General features: G+C 44.3%; 1 protein-coding gene across 2 annotated transcripts in view; it reads right to left on the bottom strand.

Annotated features, from left to right (window-relative positions):
• Positions 1-20,681, bottom strand: part of BTBD2 (BTB domain containing 2) — an 89,196-nt gene that overhangs the window by 20,868 nt on the left and 47,647 nt on the right. For both annotated transcript variants that reach the window (XM_030220097.1, XM_030220098.1), the window contains exons 4-6: positions 9,923-10,028; positions 5,827-6,024; positions 4,010-4,202 (exon numbers count right to left, since the gene is read on the bottom strand). In XM_030220097.1, coding sequence (XP_030075957.1) covers positions 4,010-4,202; positions 5,827-6,024; positions 9,923-10,028 — 497 coding nt within the window. The remainder of the gene's footprint in view (positions 1-4,009; positions 4,203-5,826; positions 6,025-9,922; positions 10,029-20,681) is intronic.

Genomic DNA, 20,681 nt, shown 5'->3' with positions numbered 1-20,681 from the left:
TAAATAGTGTAATTGTTATCTGTAAGTGGTTCAAAGTTTTTGTTTTTTGAGCATGTACACTGAGAGGAGGGCATGACTGCAATGATGTGTACATAATTATCATAGCTACAGCTAAAATCCATTTAATTGGCTGAGGTTCAAAGAGGAAGTTTAGCTGACGTATAGTGTAGAATAGCTGGTAAGTAAAAATCTGATTGCTTTTATATAAAACATTCTGCTTGGATAGGGAGAGTTTGTGATATTTGAAAATACATTTTGCTTTAATGAAATTGCTAAACTTTAGAGTCAGAGACTTATCAATGAGGGATACATACAGTGGAAAGGAAGCCCTGGAAACAGAGTTAAGAGGACAGATACCAGCAACAGAATCAGATACTGGGCCAGCATGATCAGAAAAAGAAAGTCACCAGCCAACAAAGGTAGAAAAAAATAGTTTTATTTTCATTTTAGTGTTTGGAATATGTCCACTTTGAGAATTTACATCTGCTATCTTATTTTGCAATGTATAGCAGTCTCCAAGAGACTGGGCTCCCAGTGAGCCAGGGAGGTCAGACTCTGTAAATGAGATGAAGAGACCCCCCCCTCCCCCACTGTAACAAAGACAGGAACATGCATAATCAAAGCTTAGGTTTCTGCAGTTACAAGAGCTGGCCATTCCTAATTATGCTAATAGTTTTTAATAGGCTAAGTCCCACTGAAAAGCCTCTTTATAAAGGCAGTGCTTTCTCTGGAGAGCAGTGTTAAGAAACAGCAGGAATTGTGTTTTTGTTTTTTTTAAACTGCTTTCCTGTGTAAGCTAATTTACAGTTTTCTAGTATATGCTTGACACTGAAGGGTGTGATAGACCCTTTTGTCAGGTCTAGCTGGGCCTGTAGTTTTCAGTCTAAAGGAAAGACAGGTAGCAATGGAGAAACATCTAATGAAGAAGCGAGACGGGGGGGGCACCAACTGATAGTCTGCAGGGGGGCACCAGAGACCCTTGGCACGGCCCTGGAGAGAGCCCAGAGACAAAACCGGGCCATCTGTGTCAGATAGCTTCTCGGGATCCAAAATCTCCACCCAGGCATGTTTTGGCAGGAAAGACTTAGAGGCTGCAGCAACCGAAGTTTGCTGAGGAAGAGACGGGGCTGCCTGAAGAGAAGCTCCTGACTTCTTCAAATGAAAGGCATTGTGCATTAATAAAACAAAATCCGGGGAAAAATGAACTCCCCTGCTCCCTGTACATCGCTTCCCTCCATCAGAGCCTGTGCCACAGAAGCGCGCTGCGCCTCTTGTCTATCAACTGCCACGTGCGGAGCGGGTCGCACCTGAGAGGAAAAATGGCGCCCGCCAATGCGCGCTGCACTAACTGCCCCAAGGAAACCACCAAAACTATCCCCTGCGCTTCCGACTCTCTGGACACCTGAGGGGAACCCCCGTCGCGCTGAACACCCACTGCGGGCTGACAGCGGCAGGAATCACATTCCCCCGATGCTGCTCTCCGGCCCCCACACCGGGAGTAGTGCTTAGCCACCTCAGAAGGCACTGACATGCTCCACAAACGCCTACCCCAAAACTGACTCAGCAGAACGTCCAGTTCCTCCGTATGATTAAACAAAAACAAAGTCTCTTACCTTTTTTTTTTTTTTAGTCAGAAGAGAAAGGAAACACCCGATCAGGCCATCAGCCCTGGGCAACGGAGGAAAGGTAGAGGGAGACCTGGAGGGACCTGGCACCACCAGGTGTACACCACAAGCTGCAAACAGCCACTCAACCCCTGTCTGTGCTAAACTAGGCCCAAAGGACCCCAGTAGCCAGATCAAACCAGAGATGTCCCTCCACCTGCTAGATAGAGAGAACCTCCAAGGTTTGCTATATGTGGACCTGTGCAGCCAGCTGAACCTCGGTATTCTCTCTATCTCCACCTGCTGGTAGAGGGACACAACCCACAAGCCTCTGGATTGATCTGTGGGATGCCATGGAATTCAAGGTTAATCTTGTGAACCTTATCATAAAAGTACTCAGCCAGAGTCTGGGGAGAAACAGAAGGAGGAGGTGAAGGCACTTTGAGGAGAGAGTTCAGTGTAGCAACGAGACACAGAGGGTTTGAGCTAAGAGTTTGTCAACTGGATGTAGTAGTCCTGTTTGGCAAGTGAAAGAGCAACAGGTCAGCAAGAGTTTGAAATGTATGAAGTCAGCATGGGCACAGGATTTCAGCAAAAAGCATCCAGCAGATTGGGCACAGGAACATAGGTAGCAGATTCTAGAGGTCAGCCAATGCTGGAGTTTTGTACGCCTTACAGAACATGGAATTGGAGGAGCGAAAGTATCCAGAGCAGAGGAGAGAATAGTACAGTATTATAGGAAGAGACAGCCTCATTGACAGACTTGGATAACACAGTGGTTGACCAGAGGTTTGAAACACTGAAGAACAGAGTAGAAGAGTCAATAGCCTGAAGATTACTAAATGAATGGTGGAGATTGAACGAGACAGGGCGAGGGGAAGGTGTTTTAAGTGTGAAAGTTATCAGATGATGGTCAGAGAGGGGAAGAGCTGAGGTGCAAAAAATGGAGAATGAGCAGTTGGAGAAGAAGATAAGATCAAGACAGTGGCCATTCTGGTGAGTAGGTGCAGTGGAGCACAGTTGAAGATTGAAAGAGGATGTTAAAAGCGAGAAACTGAGAGGCATAAGAGTCAGAGGGATCATTAGAATGAATGTTAAAATCCAGAAGAATGAGGGAAGGAGATGAAGGTTCAAGAAAGAATGACAGCCAGGAGTCAAAGTCAATGAGAAAAAAAAAAGAAAGAAAGGGACATCAGGGGGTTGATAAATGACAGCTACTCTGAGAGGCAGAGGAATGAATAGACAGATGGAGTGGACTTCGAAGGAAGAAAAGCAGTGAGACTGAGGTGGAAGAAGAGGCTGAAATCTAAAGAGGGTGAGAGTAGTAGCTCAACACCACCTCCACGGCCAACCGTGCGAGGAATATGGGTCAAAAGGTAACCTCCATGACACAGGGCCACAGCTGAAGCAGAGTTTTCAGGGAAAAGCCAAGTCTCAGTTAGGGCAAGCAGATGGAGAGTACAAGAGATAAAGAAATCATGAAAGTAGGAAAGTTTGTTACAGACAGAGCGGGCATGCCACATAGCCCATGAGAAAGGGAGAGAAAAAGGGAAGAGGAGAGGAGAAGAACAGAAATAAGATTGGAGACATCACTGTGTGACCTGCAGGAACAGGATGAGAGCTGATGTGGAGGACCAAGATTGAGATCGATATCCCCAGAAGAGCGGGAGAAGGAGCAAGAGAGTACGGTGAAGAGTAGGAGAAGCAAAACAGCGACAAAAATGAGATGTACTCAGACAGAATGGAGATGGTTGAATGAGAGGTACGGAGAAGACAAAAGGGATGGTGAGATGATGGAAGCAGAATGTGGGCAATGTGTTCCTGCAGTATACAGTGGTTTCAGATGAAGAAAGATTGGGAAGGGAAAGTGCCAAGAGGAGGAACTGTTCTGGAGCCATAAGAAACAGCAGGAAGAAAGTATGAACGATTTGAGATGATGTTGGAGCGAAGGCCCTGGAAGGATCGTGGTGGACCTGGGAGTCACCCTGGACTACACTGTGAGGATATGCAGATGGGTTGCAAGTCCTCCACAGCACCTGAAAGGCAGCTGGTGGAAGCACTGGGCATTGGTTCCCATCATAAGCGCTATTCTATAAATGGCTCCTAACATTTATAGAATAGCGCTTAGCACTTTTTATTAGTTGGCACTGATTTTTTTGTCACTATTTACAGAATGCAGTCCATAATGTTAATTTTGTACATAATTGTACCTCTCCTGCCCTTGCCTGTGCAAAGATCACTCCTAAAGTAAGGGCGAATTCCCACGTAATGAGAATAGCTGCGTACAGAAGATTGACAAACAAAACAGTTCATTCCAGGTCATAACTGTCTCATCTCTACCCCACATCAAAGCTAAATTTCACAAGGTGGGAGGCATGGAGAGATCCTCCTACATGGAGCCGCACCTTATCCTGTCACTGGTCCCACTGTAACCCCAGCGGCTCTCCACCTGCTGAAAACGGTTGATACTGCACTCCTTCCCTCTCAGGCAGCAGCGAGGTCTGTCAATGAATTCCACGCGTGGTTTAGGGTTTACGGTGAAGTGGAGGAAGAGACTAACTACTTCACGGTCAGTGAGAATACCTGACTGAGCCGGACCTGCAAAGGAAAGCAAAAGATACGGGTTAAGCTTGTCACTGGTCTCTCATAGCTCCCTGCGAGGACACGAAGGTCCATCAAAATCTACCTCTGAAAGCTGCTTTTCTGTCACCTCCTAGTGTGGTAAAAATCCAGTTCACACAGGGGGAACCAGCTTTACATTAGAGTATGATCACTGCTACGATCTACTACAAAAGTACTCCAATATTACTTAAACATCAACACTTTAATTATTGCCAATATATTATCAACAAACTTATTCGATTTCCATGGAATTCACTTCCACACACCTTTCACACCGTCACCCTCGCAAGCACAACAAACTCATACACACCACCCGCAAAATACAGCACCCCAACAAGACATTGCAATGCTTATACTTAGAGTTCAAATCCAACGTCTTCCTTTGACTTTTGATGGTGTATATAAAATGCTCTTTCCTTGCACTGGATTCAAACAAAATTCCAAAACAGCTGCCATGAGCGGCTTACTCAAAGCAGCCCACAGTTTTATAATATGAAGGACAAAGTCCCGGTTATTCCAAAATCATAGAACTCCACATGCAGATGAGTCTTAATATATAGTCAAGCTTCCCTTGTATCCTTCACCAGCTGAATATCGTGGTTGGCTGGTAGCATGGCAACACTGCGCGGCGTGAAGTAAGCTTCCACGAAAAACCGACAAGGTCAACTTAATGGCATGACTTTAGTTCCTCAATGCGAGACCGCATTTCGTGTTATACTTCATGAGGAGGAACCACTCCCAGAAACCATCGGGACAGGTGGAGGCGGAAATTTGGATTTCCCACTTAGACAACTGTCCCGATGGTTTCTGGGAGTGGTTCCTCCTGATGAAGTACACCACAAAATGCGGTCTCGCATTGAGGAACTAAAATCATGTCATTAAGTTGACCTTGTCGGTTTTTCGTGGAAGCTTACTTCACGCCGCGCAGTGTTGCCATGCTACCAGCCAACCACGATATTCAGCTGGTGAAGGATACAAGGGAAGCTTGACTATATATTAAGACTCATCTATATAAACGCACCTTAAAATGTCTCCTGGACACAAATATGTGAAGTGTTTCAGGTGCTCTTTTTAGATGCAGAAATGGTCTCAAGTTAAAAAAAACATTATATGCTCTAACCATAAGGCCACTCCTAGATATAGATATATAGGAGTGGCCTTGTGGTTAGAGCACCAGTCCTGACATCCAGAGGTGGCCAGTTCAAATCCCACTGCTGTTCCTTGTGATCTTGGGCAAGTGACTTAACCCTCCATTGCCTCAAGTACAAACTTAGACTGTGAGCTCTCCAGGACAGGGAAATACCCAGTATACCTGAATGTAACTCACCTTGGGCTACTACTGAAAAGGTATGAACACAATCCAAACAATATATATATCTCTATCTATCTATCTATCGAAATATATATATATATATATATATACATACACACACACACACACAAACATACCCTATAACAGATAAAAAGTTACTGTTGGAGATCCGTGCTTTGCTATAATGCCCATTACAACCAAAAACCACTCCAGATAATTACAGATTCAGGCTAAGACAGGTTCTATGTTCCTGAAATATTGGGGGGGGGGGGGGGGTTCATTAGTTACCTGCTGCAAACTCTTCTATAGTCATGAGTGGGAAGCGAATGAGGGAGAGCGCTTTTCCCAGAACTTTCCGTTTGTTTTCTGGTGTCACTTGGTACTGCTGGCGCTGGCATTCTGCTTCGGACCAGCGAACCACTGCATTGAACAAACGGATTTCCCGAATCCCCAAAGTATCACGCTCCAGAACTGCGATCAATGTGTCTGGAATACAGGACAGAAGTACTTTAGGCTGTCTTTTAGGAAAGATCCATAACCTAGGGGATGACAGCAGAAGTGATCCTATCCTTCCCGTACTGCTCCAAGGATGTCTAGCCCACATTTATCCTGAACCAGTGACCTAACACCCACTTGCTCCTTCACCTTCTTTCAAAACGGAGGTGGGAATAAGTCTCCAGTGGTTAACTCCATGATCAGAAAAGTTCCAAAGCACATACTTCTTTTTTTTTTTTTTTTTTTTTTTTTTAAGTTTATTAAGATTTAGCTCATGGCAAGTTACATTTAAATACACTAGAACCTTAGAAAACAGGACCAAACAATGTGCAAAATTATACTTTATCAAAACTAGTGTAAGTTTTGGAAGGTAACAGGACATGAATTTTAGATTTATGTAAACTCTTTAAAGCCCAAAAACCAGAACTAAGAAAAAAAAATTAAAGGTGGGTATGTTTACATAAGTTTAGATGTTTCCATGTCCCCCAGAAAATCTAAATCCACCCACCCATGGAGCAAGCTCAGAATAAACATTTCTCAGAAACTGAGATGCCACACAAGCAGCTACTGGATTTATTTAATTTTAAACAGCCCTGGTCACTAAAAGCCAACTTAATTGCACAAAAATTGTTAATCAGATAGAAGAACCAACTTAATGTTTTCTTGCAACAACAGATTTTATAAATGATAAACTGAAGCTTGCATTAATTCCCATTACACTGTTAAAAGGCAATACTCCTTTACATTTTCAGTCAGCAACATTATGGAAATCTTTGTCTTGTACATTTTAAACTATCTTACTCAAATTGTTTTGTAGGATTGTTTCCTCAATATGTTAAAATATTCCCCCTTACATTCTTAAAATGTTCAGTTAAAAATGTAGCTTTTCAGTTATGTTTTAGGTCTATAGCCATTACCATTCAGTAATTTAGTATTACAGACATACAAATTAATCAGTAGACATCTACTATAAAATCTTCCCAGCTAACTGTACTGAGTTATTTGTCTTAGTTTTGCATTTGCTAATTTAAAAAATTTACACAACTGTTTCGCCAGACATTTAAAGTAGAGGAGTGTGGTAGCCGTGTTAGTCCACTCTTAAGGTTATCAATAGAAAACAAACAAAATAAAACATGGAAAAGAAAATAAGATGATACCTTTTTTTATTGGACATAACTTAATACATTTCTTGATTAGCTTTCGAAGGTTGCCCTTCTTCGTCAGATCGGAAATAAGCAAATGTGCTAGCTGACAGTGTATATAAGTGAAAACATTCAAGCATTACTATGACAGTCTGACAGGGTGGGAGGATGGGGGTGGGTCGGAGGTATGCATGGGGACATCAAAGCATATCATTGATATTCTAACAGGATGGGTGTGGATAAAATATCAATGATATGCTTTGATGTCCCCATGCATACCTCCTACCCACCCCCATCCTCCCACCCTGTCAGACTGTCATAGTAATGCTTGAATGTTTTCACTTATATACACTGTCAGCTAGCACATTTGCTTATTTCCGATCTGACGAAGAAGGGCAACCTTCGAAAGCTAATCAAGAAATGTATTATGTCCAATAAAAAAGGTATCATCTTATTTTCTTTTCCATGTTTTATTTTGTTTGATTTCTATTGATAGCCAGACATTTAAAGATTCCAGCACACAGTATAAGGGATGTAGAATACTAAATTTATGGCTACAACATAGATAAGCAAAAAAAAAAAAAGCACCACATTGATGTCATGATGCACCAGCCATTATCAAAGCCAAAAACAATTTTGTCATACATGTTTTACAGATGAGATGTTAAATGTGCATGGCGAAGTACACAGTTAATATGGCATTTTCCATCAAGTCCATGTTATGCTCGGCATTTCTACTCCATATTATCATGCCTACAACCTATTGTGAAAAAAACTGCGGAATATCACTGGAATAAAGCTAAATCTAAGATTAACCTACAAAACATTTGTTAAATTTTAATCAGTTTAACATTTTCTGTACCTCTTCAATAACCATATAGTATTTTATCTAGCGTCTGAATATTACTGTTCTGGAGAAGTATCTTGCATTTACTTGTAATACTAATCTAGATTTAGTAATAAGTAAACACTCCAGTTTAGAAGTGAAAGCATGGTAATTTGTCAAAAGGTAACACTTGCATCATTAACTGACAACATTAGCTGTGCTGCAAGGCATCTGGGTAAATTGCAGTTATCACTGATCATGCTTACCCAAGTATTTTCAGAAATATGCTTTCCGTAGCCATAACCAAGCTGTCACCTTAGCTGAATTTTATTCATGCTTGAATAGCTAGCCAGAAAGGACATTTAGTAATGAAATCATGTAAAAGCAACCTAAGCTTGAATTTCAAGCTAGTGGTCATAACTTGAGAAATATCAGTTTCATATCTTTCTGCTTGGGTTCGTACTAAATGATACGGTTATGGGTCAACCTAAGATTTAAATAAACCATGCTTCACTGGCAGCTGGCAACTCATTTCACTTCCATTTTCCTTCACAGCCACAGACCGCTACATATGGTACCAGATTACCCAGATTTTTAAATTGGATTTCGTGCATACCACCTGAAAGTCCAACTAAGCAGGTCTAGAACAGATCAAGAACCACCTTGAAATAGATGCCAGGTTGCCCCCCCCTAAAAAAAAAAAAAAAAACTAGGCAAGAAGTTAATACTATTCCTGTCAGCCAGGAGGGGCACAGCAATGACATGCTGCCTAGAAATCACCTTGTGACATCAACTGGTTATTTGTCCAGCAGTGACTTTAGGAACTTATTCTGAATTATATAAATATATTCAGCACCGATTTACCCAAAGCACATACTTCTGTCTCCCCCTTAGACAACTAACCTGTCATCTCCATACTTGAACTCCACTTAGTCAGTGAAATAGGGATAAAGAAATCAAGCTCCCCTCCATCCCACCAGCAAAATGGCTTTCATCAAAACAGAAAAACAAACTGATAATTCAGAATCAGTGTGGTAATACAGACTGGCAGAAACAGAAAGGAACTAGTGTGATCTGAAATAGGCCTGCTGCAGCAGTGTAACTAATGAGATGAGCAACCGCTGTGCTCAGTCCTCTGAGGTGATAAGGATCTCCTAGTTATAATTATAATAAAATAATAAAAGCATGCAAAATGAGAAAGGGGAGCCAATTGGCACAGCCACTGGAACAACTTCCTGAGTCTATTAGGCACTGTCTCAGCAACTGCTGTCCTTGCTGCCCCTTCCCTGCATGGGACCATTTGATGACATCAGCACACTGGAGCAGCTGGGTCTATTTCTTAATTGCAGGGTAATCATCAGAGGAGATGAGCAGTCACAGTAATGCTATATTCACCCCTCACACACTCCAGAAAAAAAAGGTACTGCTAAAGAGAGAGGTGGAGAGAGAAGGCAGTAGCTGTTAAGAGAACCAACCTCAAGACTTATCTGTTCAACCTTTCAACAAAAAGGAGTCCTTTTGCCCTTTGCTGTAACTTACTTCCCTGCCTTTTTTGTACTCCTTCACTTTTGTTCTTAATCCCCTGTTATACTGTATATTTTACCTTTTGTTTTTTCCTAGCGTTTTTCCTTCTATTATATTTTGCTTTTTCTTAGGTTTAATAAAACCAGACAAACTACTACCTAGTTTTAACTGACGTCGTGAACTGCTTAGATATTTTATAATGATTTTGCAGTATATCAAAATGAATTAATTTAAAATTTAACCAAATGTACCAAATCAAAACAGAAGACAAGATTACCAGACAGTGGAACAGACACCAGGATTAAGGAAAATTTAATTTTCTCCAAGAATATGAGACAGCAGTTTGGTGACCAAAAGGTATTCCAAAAGCATCTCCTGATCTTGTTCCAAAACATACCTAAATCAATGTCTGTAAATCCTTCCGCAGTGATCGCATCTGCTGTGTTTTTGTCAATGTTTTCCAAGCACAAACTGGCCAGCTGAGGCTCATCAAAGAGCCTTGCCTGTCACAAATAAAACAAGAAAAGGTGTGAACATTTCTCGACACCTTTTTCCTCCACTGCAGACAGAAATTTGCACAGGATTATCACAGCATTTCTTATGTGTATTTCTGGATTACAGATATAACACTAACCACCTCCCCCCCCTTTACAAAGCCGCACTAGCAGCTGCCGGTGCAGTAATGCTGACACAGTCCATTTGAAGTGAATGGGCTGTGTCAGCATTACTGCACGCTTTATAAAAGGTGTGTGGGGGGTTAAACATTAGAGACAGCTAGCAGCCACAGGCATTAACCAATGGCAGGGCACCTTTAAAAATGCCTGAGGACATCACTGTATGCTATGACCCATTTTAATAGAATAGACCTGTTTTCCTAAAGGAAAAATACTGTCTTTTTTCTTCTTTTTTTTTTTTTAACTAATGGTTGCTGTAGTATTTAAACATATACCCAGATTCAGCACCAGCCTTTAAACAGGATATCGGTGGAAAGCAAAGCAATCGGGTATGCTGCTAGACACTACAGTTATCCAGCACAGATATTCAGACAGGTCAGCAAAAATGCTATTTAGAATTACCCGGATACTGCCGTTTATCTTTATACTTTCCACCTCTGCCTGGAACTGGACCCAGGACAGTCTGCATTGCTTGTCAGCAGCATTATCCAGGTAATGCCACTGAAAAATCAGTGACTGGTCTCACTCAGTGGAACACAAAAAGGGCAAACTGAGTCTCTGAGCACTCCAATGTTTGAGACACAAATCTTCTTAAAACTGGATGACCAATTCAAAAGTTATGGGGGTGGCGAGAACAGGAAAGACTGGCTCTTATAAGGCTACAGGAAACTATGCTTTAAAAGGTTGTTAACTGGTGCTCAGAAAGGCAGGGCAAGGCAATGCTTTCTTCCCTTTATTTTGTTCAGAAACTTTCTACAATACATCTAATTACTTAGAATTCCTTCCCTTCCAATGTTACATTACAATCCAATTTGCTGGAATTTCATAAACACGTGAAGACTTATTTTTTTTTTTTTTTTGATTTGAAAAGTAGTTTTATTAAATCGCATTGTTCCTAAATACATACACATATTCAGCTAACCGCTGTACCACATATAATATTAAAGTGAACTGCAATACAACCATGTGAAAACATAATGACTTTTCTCCCCCCCCCCCCCCCCCCCCCCCATCATGGCTGAATACTCTGTACTGTGATTGCAGTAGTCCATAAACGCTCCAAGTGTGACCACTCTTCCGCTGCAGGGTCAAATCTGCCCCTCCGTCTGTCCGTCAGCTGTTCAAGCCCCATTATGGTACGGAGCCTCGTTTTCCACTCTGGAACCGTAGGTCCCACTCTCTGCTTCCAATGGGCTGCTATTTCCAGTTTCGCAGCTGATAGGCTTAGTCTTTTTAACCGCTTCTGCCACTTCTTGCCCCTTTTATTTCCCCACCCCAGCAAGCACCACTTAGGTTCTGCAGGAAATTGTGTGTCCAAAATAGAGGTCAGGTACAAAGTTATTTCTTCCCAAAAGGAGCGTACTGAAGGGCAAGACCACCACACATGTATAAAACTCCCAATGTCATTGTCACATCGCCAGCACCTATCTGAGGCACCCGCATACATTCGTTTTAGCCTATCTGGCGTATAATACCATCTGCTTAAGACTTTAAAGGCATTTTCCTTTATCAACACACACACCGATGCCTTTTTCACCTCCATGCATATCCTTTCCCATTCCGTCACATTTAGTTCACAATGCAAATCGCCCTCCCAGGCCTTCATGTAAGGTAATTTAGTCAGTGTGCTGCCTCTCATGTAATTATATAACCTTGAAATGCCTCTCTTCCCCCCCTCCAGTGTAACCCAGATGTTCTCTAGGGGTTCCCGTTCCCTCGGGTCTGCCCGCAACCACCCCTGTTTGTTCATATAGTGTTTGACTTGCAAATATGCATAGTTATCAGACTCCCGCAGGTCAAACTTCCTTCTTAATGTCTCAAATGACCTTAGTGTGCCATCCGACATTAAGTCTCGGAATCTTCGCAGGCCTTTTCTATACCATTCATGAAACGCTCCCCCCGCTTCTCCAGCTGGGAACTCGACCTCATGAATAATGTGAGCCAGTGTAGAGGTTTTAACTCCTTTTTTAAATTTGCGTTTCAGCACCTCCCAGGTATGTAATAGGTGCCCTATAAATGGGTTGCCCTTTCCCCCCCGGGTGGCGCACATCTTTCCCGATCCCCACAGTCCCCGTTCTAAATTACACCTAGGCTCCAATTGTTGCTCTAACATCGTTATGGGTGCCCTGTCCCCCTTGCTCCATTCCGCCACTTGTTTTAACTGTGCTGCTTGATAGTACCATGTAATGTTGGGCATCCCCCTTCCCCCTTCTTCCACTCCGCTCCACATAATTCGCCTGGATAGCCTCGCCCTTTTCTCTCCCCAAGCAAAATTTGATATATCAGATTGTAATTTATTCAGGGTACCCGAGGGAATTTCCAATGGCAGCGTCTGGAAGAGGAATAGCAGTCTGGGAAGTAGGTTCATCTTAATCACTGCTATTCTGCCCCACCACGAAAGTAGCCCATTTTTCCATCTGCTTAAATCTGCTCTAAGTTCTCTGATCAAGGGAACATAATTAATTCCATACAAAGACCCAAGATCTCGCGGGAGCCTGATCCCAAGATAACGAAAGCTCTCTCTAGCTTGCCTAAAGGAGAATCTGGATAATATTCTCTTCAAATCATGAGTATGACCCATAATACCCAACACCTCGGACTTGTCATAATTGACTTTAAATCCAGATATTCCCCCAAATGCTCGGAGCTCCATACATATATGATGTAGGGTCTTTTCCGGGCAACTCACATAGAAAAGAATATCGTCGGCGAATAACGCCACTTTATGCTCTTGAGCACCCACCACAATCCCCTCAATACTGGCCGTCTCCCTAATCCTCTGCGCCAGCGGCTCAATCGCCAGAGCAAAGAGCAAGGGCGACAGAGGGCAGCCCTGACGTGTGCCCCGCTGTATCCGAAATTGATCAGAGTATCCCCCATTGACTTTTATACGAGCTTTTGGTGTTGCATACAGCCCCTTAAGCCATGTCAGTACCCCTGGGCCAAACCCCATATGCTCCAACACCTCCCATAAATAATACCACTCCACCCGATCAAAGGCCTTTTCTGCGTCTGTTGTCAAGAGTACAAAGTCCCCACCTCTACGTTGGGCCTCCCATATTATGTTAAGAGATCTCCGTATATTATCCGCTACTTGCCTATGCGGGACAAAGCCTGCTTGATCCTCGTGGATTAATTGGGGCAGAAATTTATTAATCCGCTCCGCCATAACCTTCGCTAATATTTTAATATCTATATTTATAAGAGATATAGGCCTGTAGGATGCGCACAGCGTGGGATCCCTCCCCTGTTTAGGAATCACCGAGATTCCCGCTTCATACATACTACCCGACAGCTTCCCTGATATGAAGCACTCATTTCCTACCCGTAACAACAGCGGTCCTACTTCCTTGCTCATTAACTTGTAGTATTTAGCCGTGTACCCATCGAGTCCCGGCGCTTTCCCCCCCTTTAATCCTCTGATAACTCTCTCTATCTCTTCTAATGATATGGGCTTGTCCAAAAAGTCTCTTTGTATCTCGGTCAATTTCCGCAACCCCAACCCGCTTAGATATTCTTTAATCATTTCCCCGGATTCCCCACTTTCCTTAGTGTACAAAGCTTCATAAAATTGGGCAAACCGATCCCTAAGCTCTTTATCCTGATATAATACTGTGTCCCCCTCCCCCTTCAGTTTCATTATAGTATTGCCCACCCGTCTCCGGCGGAGGCAACGTGCCAGCATCCGACCTGATTTATTACTGTATTCAAAAAACTTTTGCTGAACTAACTTCCTGTGGAATTCCAACTGTTTTATTTGAATGTGATGTAAATCAACTCTGCATTCCCTCAATTCTGAGAGTATTTCCGGGCACTGACCACCCTGATGTTGAGCCTCTAGGGTCGCTAGTCTTTGTCTTACCTCAAGTTCCCTCTTTTGCCCCTCCCTTTTCCTCTGGCTACCTTTTTTTATCAAATGTCCTCTCACCACGGCCTTAAGAGCGTCCCAAAGCGTTCCCTCTGTCACATCCCCCTTATCATTGTAAACTAAATAGTCCTTTATCACCCTCCGAACTTCTTCACAGTCCTCTACTAAGTCAAGCAGAGATTCATTCAATCTCCAGAAGGTGTGACCTTTTTCTCTCCCCAAACCTCTCCATGATGCCCAAATAGGGGCGTGGTCCGATATATGAATATTTCCTATATTCGAATCTCCAACCTCCCCCCAGATGTTACGGGAACCCCAAATTGCATCAATCCTAGTGTATGTTTGTTGGGCGTGCGAATAGAAGGTATATGTCCGCTGCCCGGGATGCTGCAATCTCCATACATCTATCAAATCCAGGTCCTTGACCATATTCAATAATTTAGTCGTATTTGCCGAACCTCCACCCTTTTTCTTTCCCTTCGAATGGTCTAAATCCGCTAATGCCCAATTGAAGTCCCCTCCTAGAATCACTTCCCCTCTCACAAAATTGGTTAATTCTAATCTTAATTTTTCAAAGAATGCACCTTGTCCTTCATTGGGTGCATATATATTAACTAATGTGATCTGTTGTTCATTAATCTTCCCCGTGACTGCAATACATCGTCCTTGATTCTCCAGAAAGGTTTGCTCATGTACAAAAGGCACCCTTTCTTTAATATAAATTGCCAAGCCTCCCTTTTTCCCCCCTCTAGGGTCTGCCAATATAAAGTTCTGGCCCAGGTTTTTATATTGAATAAGCCGTGCATCCTTCCTTTGAATATGTGTCTCCTGCAACATAATAATGTCCCACTGCATTTTAAGTATCTCCCTACTTACAATACTTCTTTTTTCAGGTGTATTCAAGCCATTTACATTCCATGACCCCACTGTGATCCCACCCTTTTTCCCCCCTCCCTTCCCCCCCTCCCCCCTCCCTCCTCCCCTTCCCCCCAACTGGCCGCTACCAAAAGCTGCCAAATTACCCCTAGGGAAGTGTCGTCTCCTGGGGATCTCGACCCCTCTTATCTCCCCCTCTCAGTCAGTGAAACCCTCTCCCTCATTCATTCCTTATATATTCTTTCTTCTTCATACTTCTATAAGCATTTAAACATTACCAACATGGTATCACTTACTACAGATGATCCTATGATCAAACTTTACACACTGGCATTAGCCCATTTACTTTGGTCCATTCAAGTGTCCGCTTGCTGCTCCGTGCCACGCTCCTTCCTCGCTTTGCTTATGCTGTCACCCCTTTTCCGTTGCTGGAGCCATCTGCCTGGGTTTGAAATGTTCTCTCCATTGCCTCCCTTAGCAGGTCCTCTTATCTCCTCCGGAAGATCTGTACATCCCATGTTCTCCAGGATTTTCCTTGCTGCAGCCGGATATTGTATTTTCCTTGTCTGATTTCCCACCGTGACCATAAGGCCATTAGGGAAAATCCATCTGTAGCGCAGGCCAGCCTTTTGCAGGTATCTCGTCACTTCGCGAAATTCCCGCCTCTTTTGTAAAGTAGATTGCGCCAGATCTTGGTAAATCTGAATTTTGTTGCTTTGCCATTGTATATCCCCCAGGGCACGAGCTTTTCTCCAAATAGACTCCTTTACCTGGAAGTCATGGAAGCAGGCAATAATATCCCTGGGGTTCTCCCCCCGCTGCGGTCCCAGACTCCGGTGCGCTCGGTCAATTTTAATTTCAGTCTTATCTGTGCTATCCTGGGGGTCTCCACCTTGCCTTAGAATGAAGTGACAAATTTCCTCCACCACTTTCATTGCTTCTATATATTTGGCCTCCTCAGGCACTCCTTTGAAACGCAGATTTCCCCTTCGTGAGCGGTTCTCTAGATCTTCTAGCCTGGTCTCCATTTCCTCTCGCCTCTTTTTCTCCTCTTTGGTTATGTTCTCCAGGCTCTGCACCCCCGCCTCCATCTCCTCCAGGCGTTCCTCAGTCTCACCCACGCGGTTACCAATGTCCTTTACCTCTTCACGAAGTTCTTTAACCGCCGCGTGAATACTATTTCTAGTGTTAATCATCTCTGTTTTCAACTCCTGGAACCATTTGATAATCTCACTCCTCTCAAGTTCCGCCTCTCTGCCGCTCCGTTCCTCGATTTCATTATCTGACTCAGGGTCCTCCGGCGCCATTTTGTTTTCGCGCTGAGGCTGCACTTCCAGCGCTCTGCCTCCCGCTTTCGCCGATTCGGCCGTGAACTTGAATTTTGAAAGTCTCTTTCTTGCTGCCATGTAATCCGGTAAGTTCAACTCAACTTTTAACGGAATGAAATCCGTTTAATGTGGGGGATTAATTGCTATTTTCGACGCGTCCCCGCGGAGCTCCAAATTTGAGCTGCCGTTCACATCGGTGACGTCACTTCCTCCGTGAAGACTTATTTTACATAAATATTTGCCAGAAATTTGTCTTACTGATGCACTACTGCTCTGTTCTTTTGAAATATCTATTCTTGGGAGTTTTAACTAATTTTGTTCTGCTTTTGCTGTTTTACTGCCTTTTGTTTATGATTGTATTTCTAATAGTAGAAGAGGAACTAGATAATATACACAATCTTCACAATATTCTCTCAAAGTATAGCTCGCAGTGTTTCAGATATCAATATTATCAGTGCAGCACAAACAAAAAAATAAACCCCACCTCATAGGGAAAAAAAGCCTCAGAGCCCCTCCTCCACTTCTGTGTATCAGAAGAAAATATGGTAGGATTATCCAAGGTAAAACCACTTCACAGGCATTAAAAAAAAACCTGAGTGTTAGGGCCCTGTTTACTAAGGCATGTTAGCGTTTTTAATGCTCCTACAATTAGCGCGCACACTAACCGTGTAGGCACGTCCACAGTTAACATGCATACATGGGTAATGTGCATTAAAAATGTTAACATGCCTATAACACAGCTTAGTAAACAGGGCCCTTAATTTGTTAAAACTTCAGTGAGATCAGCTTTCATGGGTTCGATACACAATGTGACTATCAAAAAAACTTATAAACTTGATGCAGACATTCATGCAATTTGCTCACACCTTTTTCAGTTAGTAGCTCAAGGTGAGTTACATTCAGGTACATTGGATATTTCTCTGTCCCAGGAGGGCTCACAATCTAAGTTTGTACCTGAGGCAATGGAGGGTTAAGTGACTTGCCCAAGATCACAAGGAGCAGCAGTGGGATTTGAACTGGCCACCTCTGAATTGCAAGACCAGTGCTCTAACCACTAGGCCACTCCTCCACTCAGTAATGTTTGCGTTTATATTTATAACTTTTGATAATGTCACATTGGGTATAGGACCCATGAAAGCTGATGTCACCGAAGCTTTATCAAATTAACACAAGGGTTTTTTTTATGCCTGTGAAATGATTTTACCCTGGATAATCCTACCACATTTTCTTCTTATACACAGAAGTGAAGGAAGGGTTGTGAGGATTTTTCCCCTACGAGTATTTTTGTACTTCAGTGATTATACTGATAACTGAAACATTGCAAGCTATACTTTTACAGAAAGAATATTGTGAAGATTATGACTGTATTTCTTACACGTTGTTCTACTCTTTCTTAGAAGCAGTGGTGATGGGTAGTTTTATGAATATTTACAAATTTTGTAAATGCAAACGTTCCCGCGATATCTCCAATCTCATCTCCATTCCCCTCCTCCCCTCTTCCTCCCTCCCCTTCTCGTGTGCCCTGTGGAATGCCCACTCAATCTGCAACAAACTTACTTTCACCCAAGATCTCTTCATCTCCCATTCCCTCCATCTGCTCGCCCTAACCGAAACCTGGCTCACCCCCGACGACTCTGCCTCAGTCGCAGCCCTCTGCCACGGAGGCTACCTTTTCTCCCATTCGCCCCGCACAGCTAGCCGCGGTGGCGGCGTTGGCCTACTGCTTTCGCCCTCCTGCAGTTTTCAACTGCTCCTCCTACCACAGTATCACTGCTTCTCATCCTTTGAAGTCCATTCCATCCGTCTATTCTACCCACTGCCACTCCGAGTTGCAGTCATCTACCGCCCCCCCTGATAAGTCCCTCCCTTCCTTCCTTACTGACTTTGATGCCTGGCTCTCCGTTTTTCTTAAGCCCTCATCCCCATCCCTCATTCTTGGTGACTTCAACATACACACGGATAACCCATCCGACTCATACGCTTCTCAATTCCTCACCCTAACCTCCTCCTTCAACCTCCAACTGAGCTCCACCACCCCTACTCACAAATCTGGTCACTGTCTTGATCTCGTCCTCTCTTCTACCTGCTCGCCCTCTAATCTCTGCGTCTCTGCTCTTCCCATTTCTGACCATCACCTGATCACATTCACACTTCATCACCCTCCCCCTCAGTCCCGCCCAACACTAACCACTACCTCCAGGAATCTCTAGGCTGTTGACCCCCCCCCACCTTATCCGCTACTATCTCTGATCTCCTCCCGTCCATCACGCCCTCCGAATCTGTTGACAAGGCTGTTTCCAATTACAATGCCACTCTCTCCTCCGCCCTTGACACCCTTGCACCATCTGTTTCCCGTCCCACAAGGTGCACTAATCCCCAGCCCTGGCTTAACCCTTGCACCCGTTACCTTCGCTCCTGCTCCCGATCGGCTGAACGCCTATGGAAGAAATCCTGCACCCATACTGACTTCATTCACTACAAATTCATGCTATCCTCCTTCCAGTCCTCCCTATTCCTCGCCAAACAGGACTACTATACTCATTTGACTAATTCCCTCAGCTCTAACCCTCGTCGTCTCTTCACCACCCTCAACTCCCTCGTCAAAGTGCCCTCCGCTCCCACCCCCCCTCTCTCCTCAATCACTGGCCGACTACTTCCGCGACAAGGTCCAGAAGATCCACCTCGAATTCACCACTAAACCTTCTCCTCCTCTTCATCCTCACTCCCTCAACCAATCAACCCAGGCCTCCTTCTCCTCTTTTCCTGATATCACCGAAGAGGAAACCGCCCATCTTCTCTCCTCCTCGAAATGCACCACCTGTTCCTCAGACCCCATCCCCACTAACTTACTTATCACCATCTCTCCTACTATCACCCCCCCATCTGTCATATCCTCAACCTCTCTCTCTCCACCGCAACTGTCCTTGACACCTTCAAGCATGCTGTAGTCACACCTCTCCTCAAAAAACCTTCACTTGACCCTACCTGTCCCTCCAACTACCGCCCCATCTCCCTCCTACCCTTCCTCTCCAAAATACTTGAATGCGCCGTTCACAGCCGTTGCATTGATTTTCTCGCCCTCTCATACCATCCTCGATCCGCTTCAATCTGGCTTTTGCCCACTTCACTCGACAGAAACGGCACTATCCAAAGTCTGTAATGACCTGTTCCTCGCCAAATCCAAAGGTCATTACTCCATCCTCATTCTCCTTGACCTATCCGCTGCTTTTGACACTGTCAATCACGACTTACTTCTTGACACTCTGTCCTCTTTTGGGTTCCAGGGCTCTGTCCTCTCCTGGTTCTCCTCTTATCTCTCCCATCGTACCTTCAGAGTACACTCTCATGGTTCTTCCTCCACCCCTATCCCGCTCTCTGTTGGAGTCCCTCAGGGTTCTGTCCTTGGACCCCTTCTTTTCTCTATCTACACCTCTTCCCTGGGCTCCCTGATCTCGTCTCATGGCTTCCAGTATCATCTTTATGCTGACGACACCCAGCTTTATCTCTCCACACCTGACATCACTGCAGAAACCCAGGCCAAAGTGACGGCCTGCTTATCCGACATTGCTGCCTGGATGTCCAACCGCCACCTGAAATTGAACATGGCCAAGACCGAACTTCTTGTCTTCCCACCCAAACCCACTTCTCCTCTACCTCCTCTCTCTATTTCGGTTGATAACACCCTCATCGTCCCCGTATCATCTGCCCGCAACCTCGGTGTCATCTTCGACTCCTCCCTCTCCTTCTCTGCGCACAGCCAGCAAATAGCCAAGACCTGTCGCTTCTTCCTCTATAACATTAGCAAAATCCGCCCTTTCCTCTCTGAGCACACCACCCGAACTCTCATCCACTCTCTCGTTACCTCATGCCTTGACTACTGCAACCTACTCCTCACTGGTCTCCCACATAGCCACATATCCCCCCTTCAGTCCGTTCAGAACTCTGCTGCACGTCTCATCTTCCGCCTGAACCGATACACTCATATCACCCCTCTCCTCAAGTCACTTCATTGGCTTCCGATCAGGTACCGCATTCAATTCAAGCTTCTGCTACTAACCTATAAATGTACTCATCTGCAGCCCCTCCTTACCTCTCAACCCTCATCTCCCCTTACGTTCCTACCCGTAACCTCCGCTCTCAAGACAAATCCCTCCTTTCAGTACCCTTCTCCACCACCGCCAACTCCAGGCTCCGCCCTTTCTGCCTCGCCTCACCCCACGCGTGGAACAAACTCCCCGAGCCCATACGCCAGGCCCCCTCCCTGCCCATCTTCAAATCCCTGCTTAAAGCCCACCTCTTCAATGTCGCCTTCGGCACCTAACCTCTACACCTCTACCCAGGAAATCTTGACTGCCCCAACTTGACATTTCGTTCTTTAGATTGTAAGCTCCTTTGAGCAGGGACTGTCCT

This window comes from Microcaecilia unicolor, chromosome 11 (genome assembly GCF_901765095.1).
Source record: "Microcaecilia unicolor chromosome 11, aMicUni1.1, whole genome shotgun sequence".
Taxonomy (NCBI): domain Eukaryota; kingdom Metazoa; phylum Chordata; class Amphibia; order Gymnophiona; family Siphonopidae; genus Microcaecilia; species Microcaecilia unicolor.
Note: the sequence above shows the minus strand (reverse complement) of the source record. Positions and strands in the feature narration are given on the sequence as shown.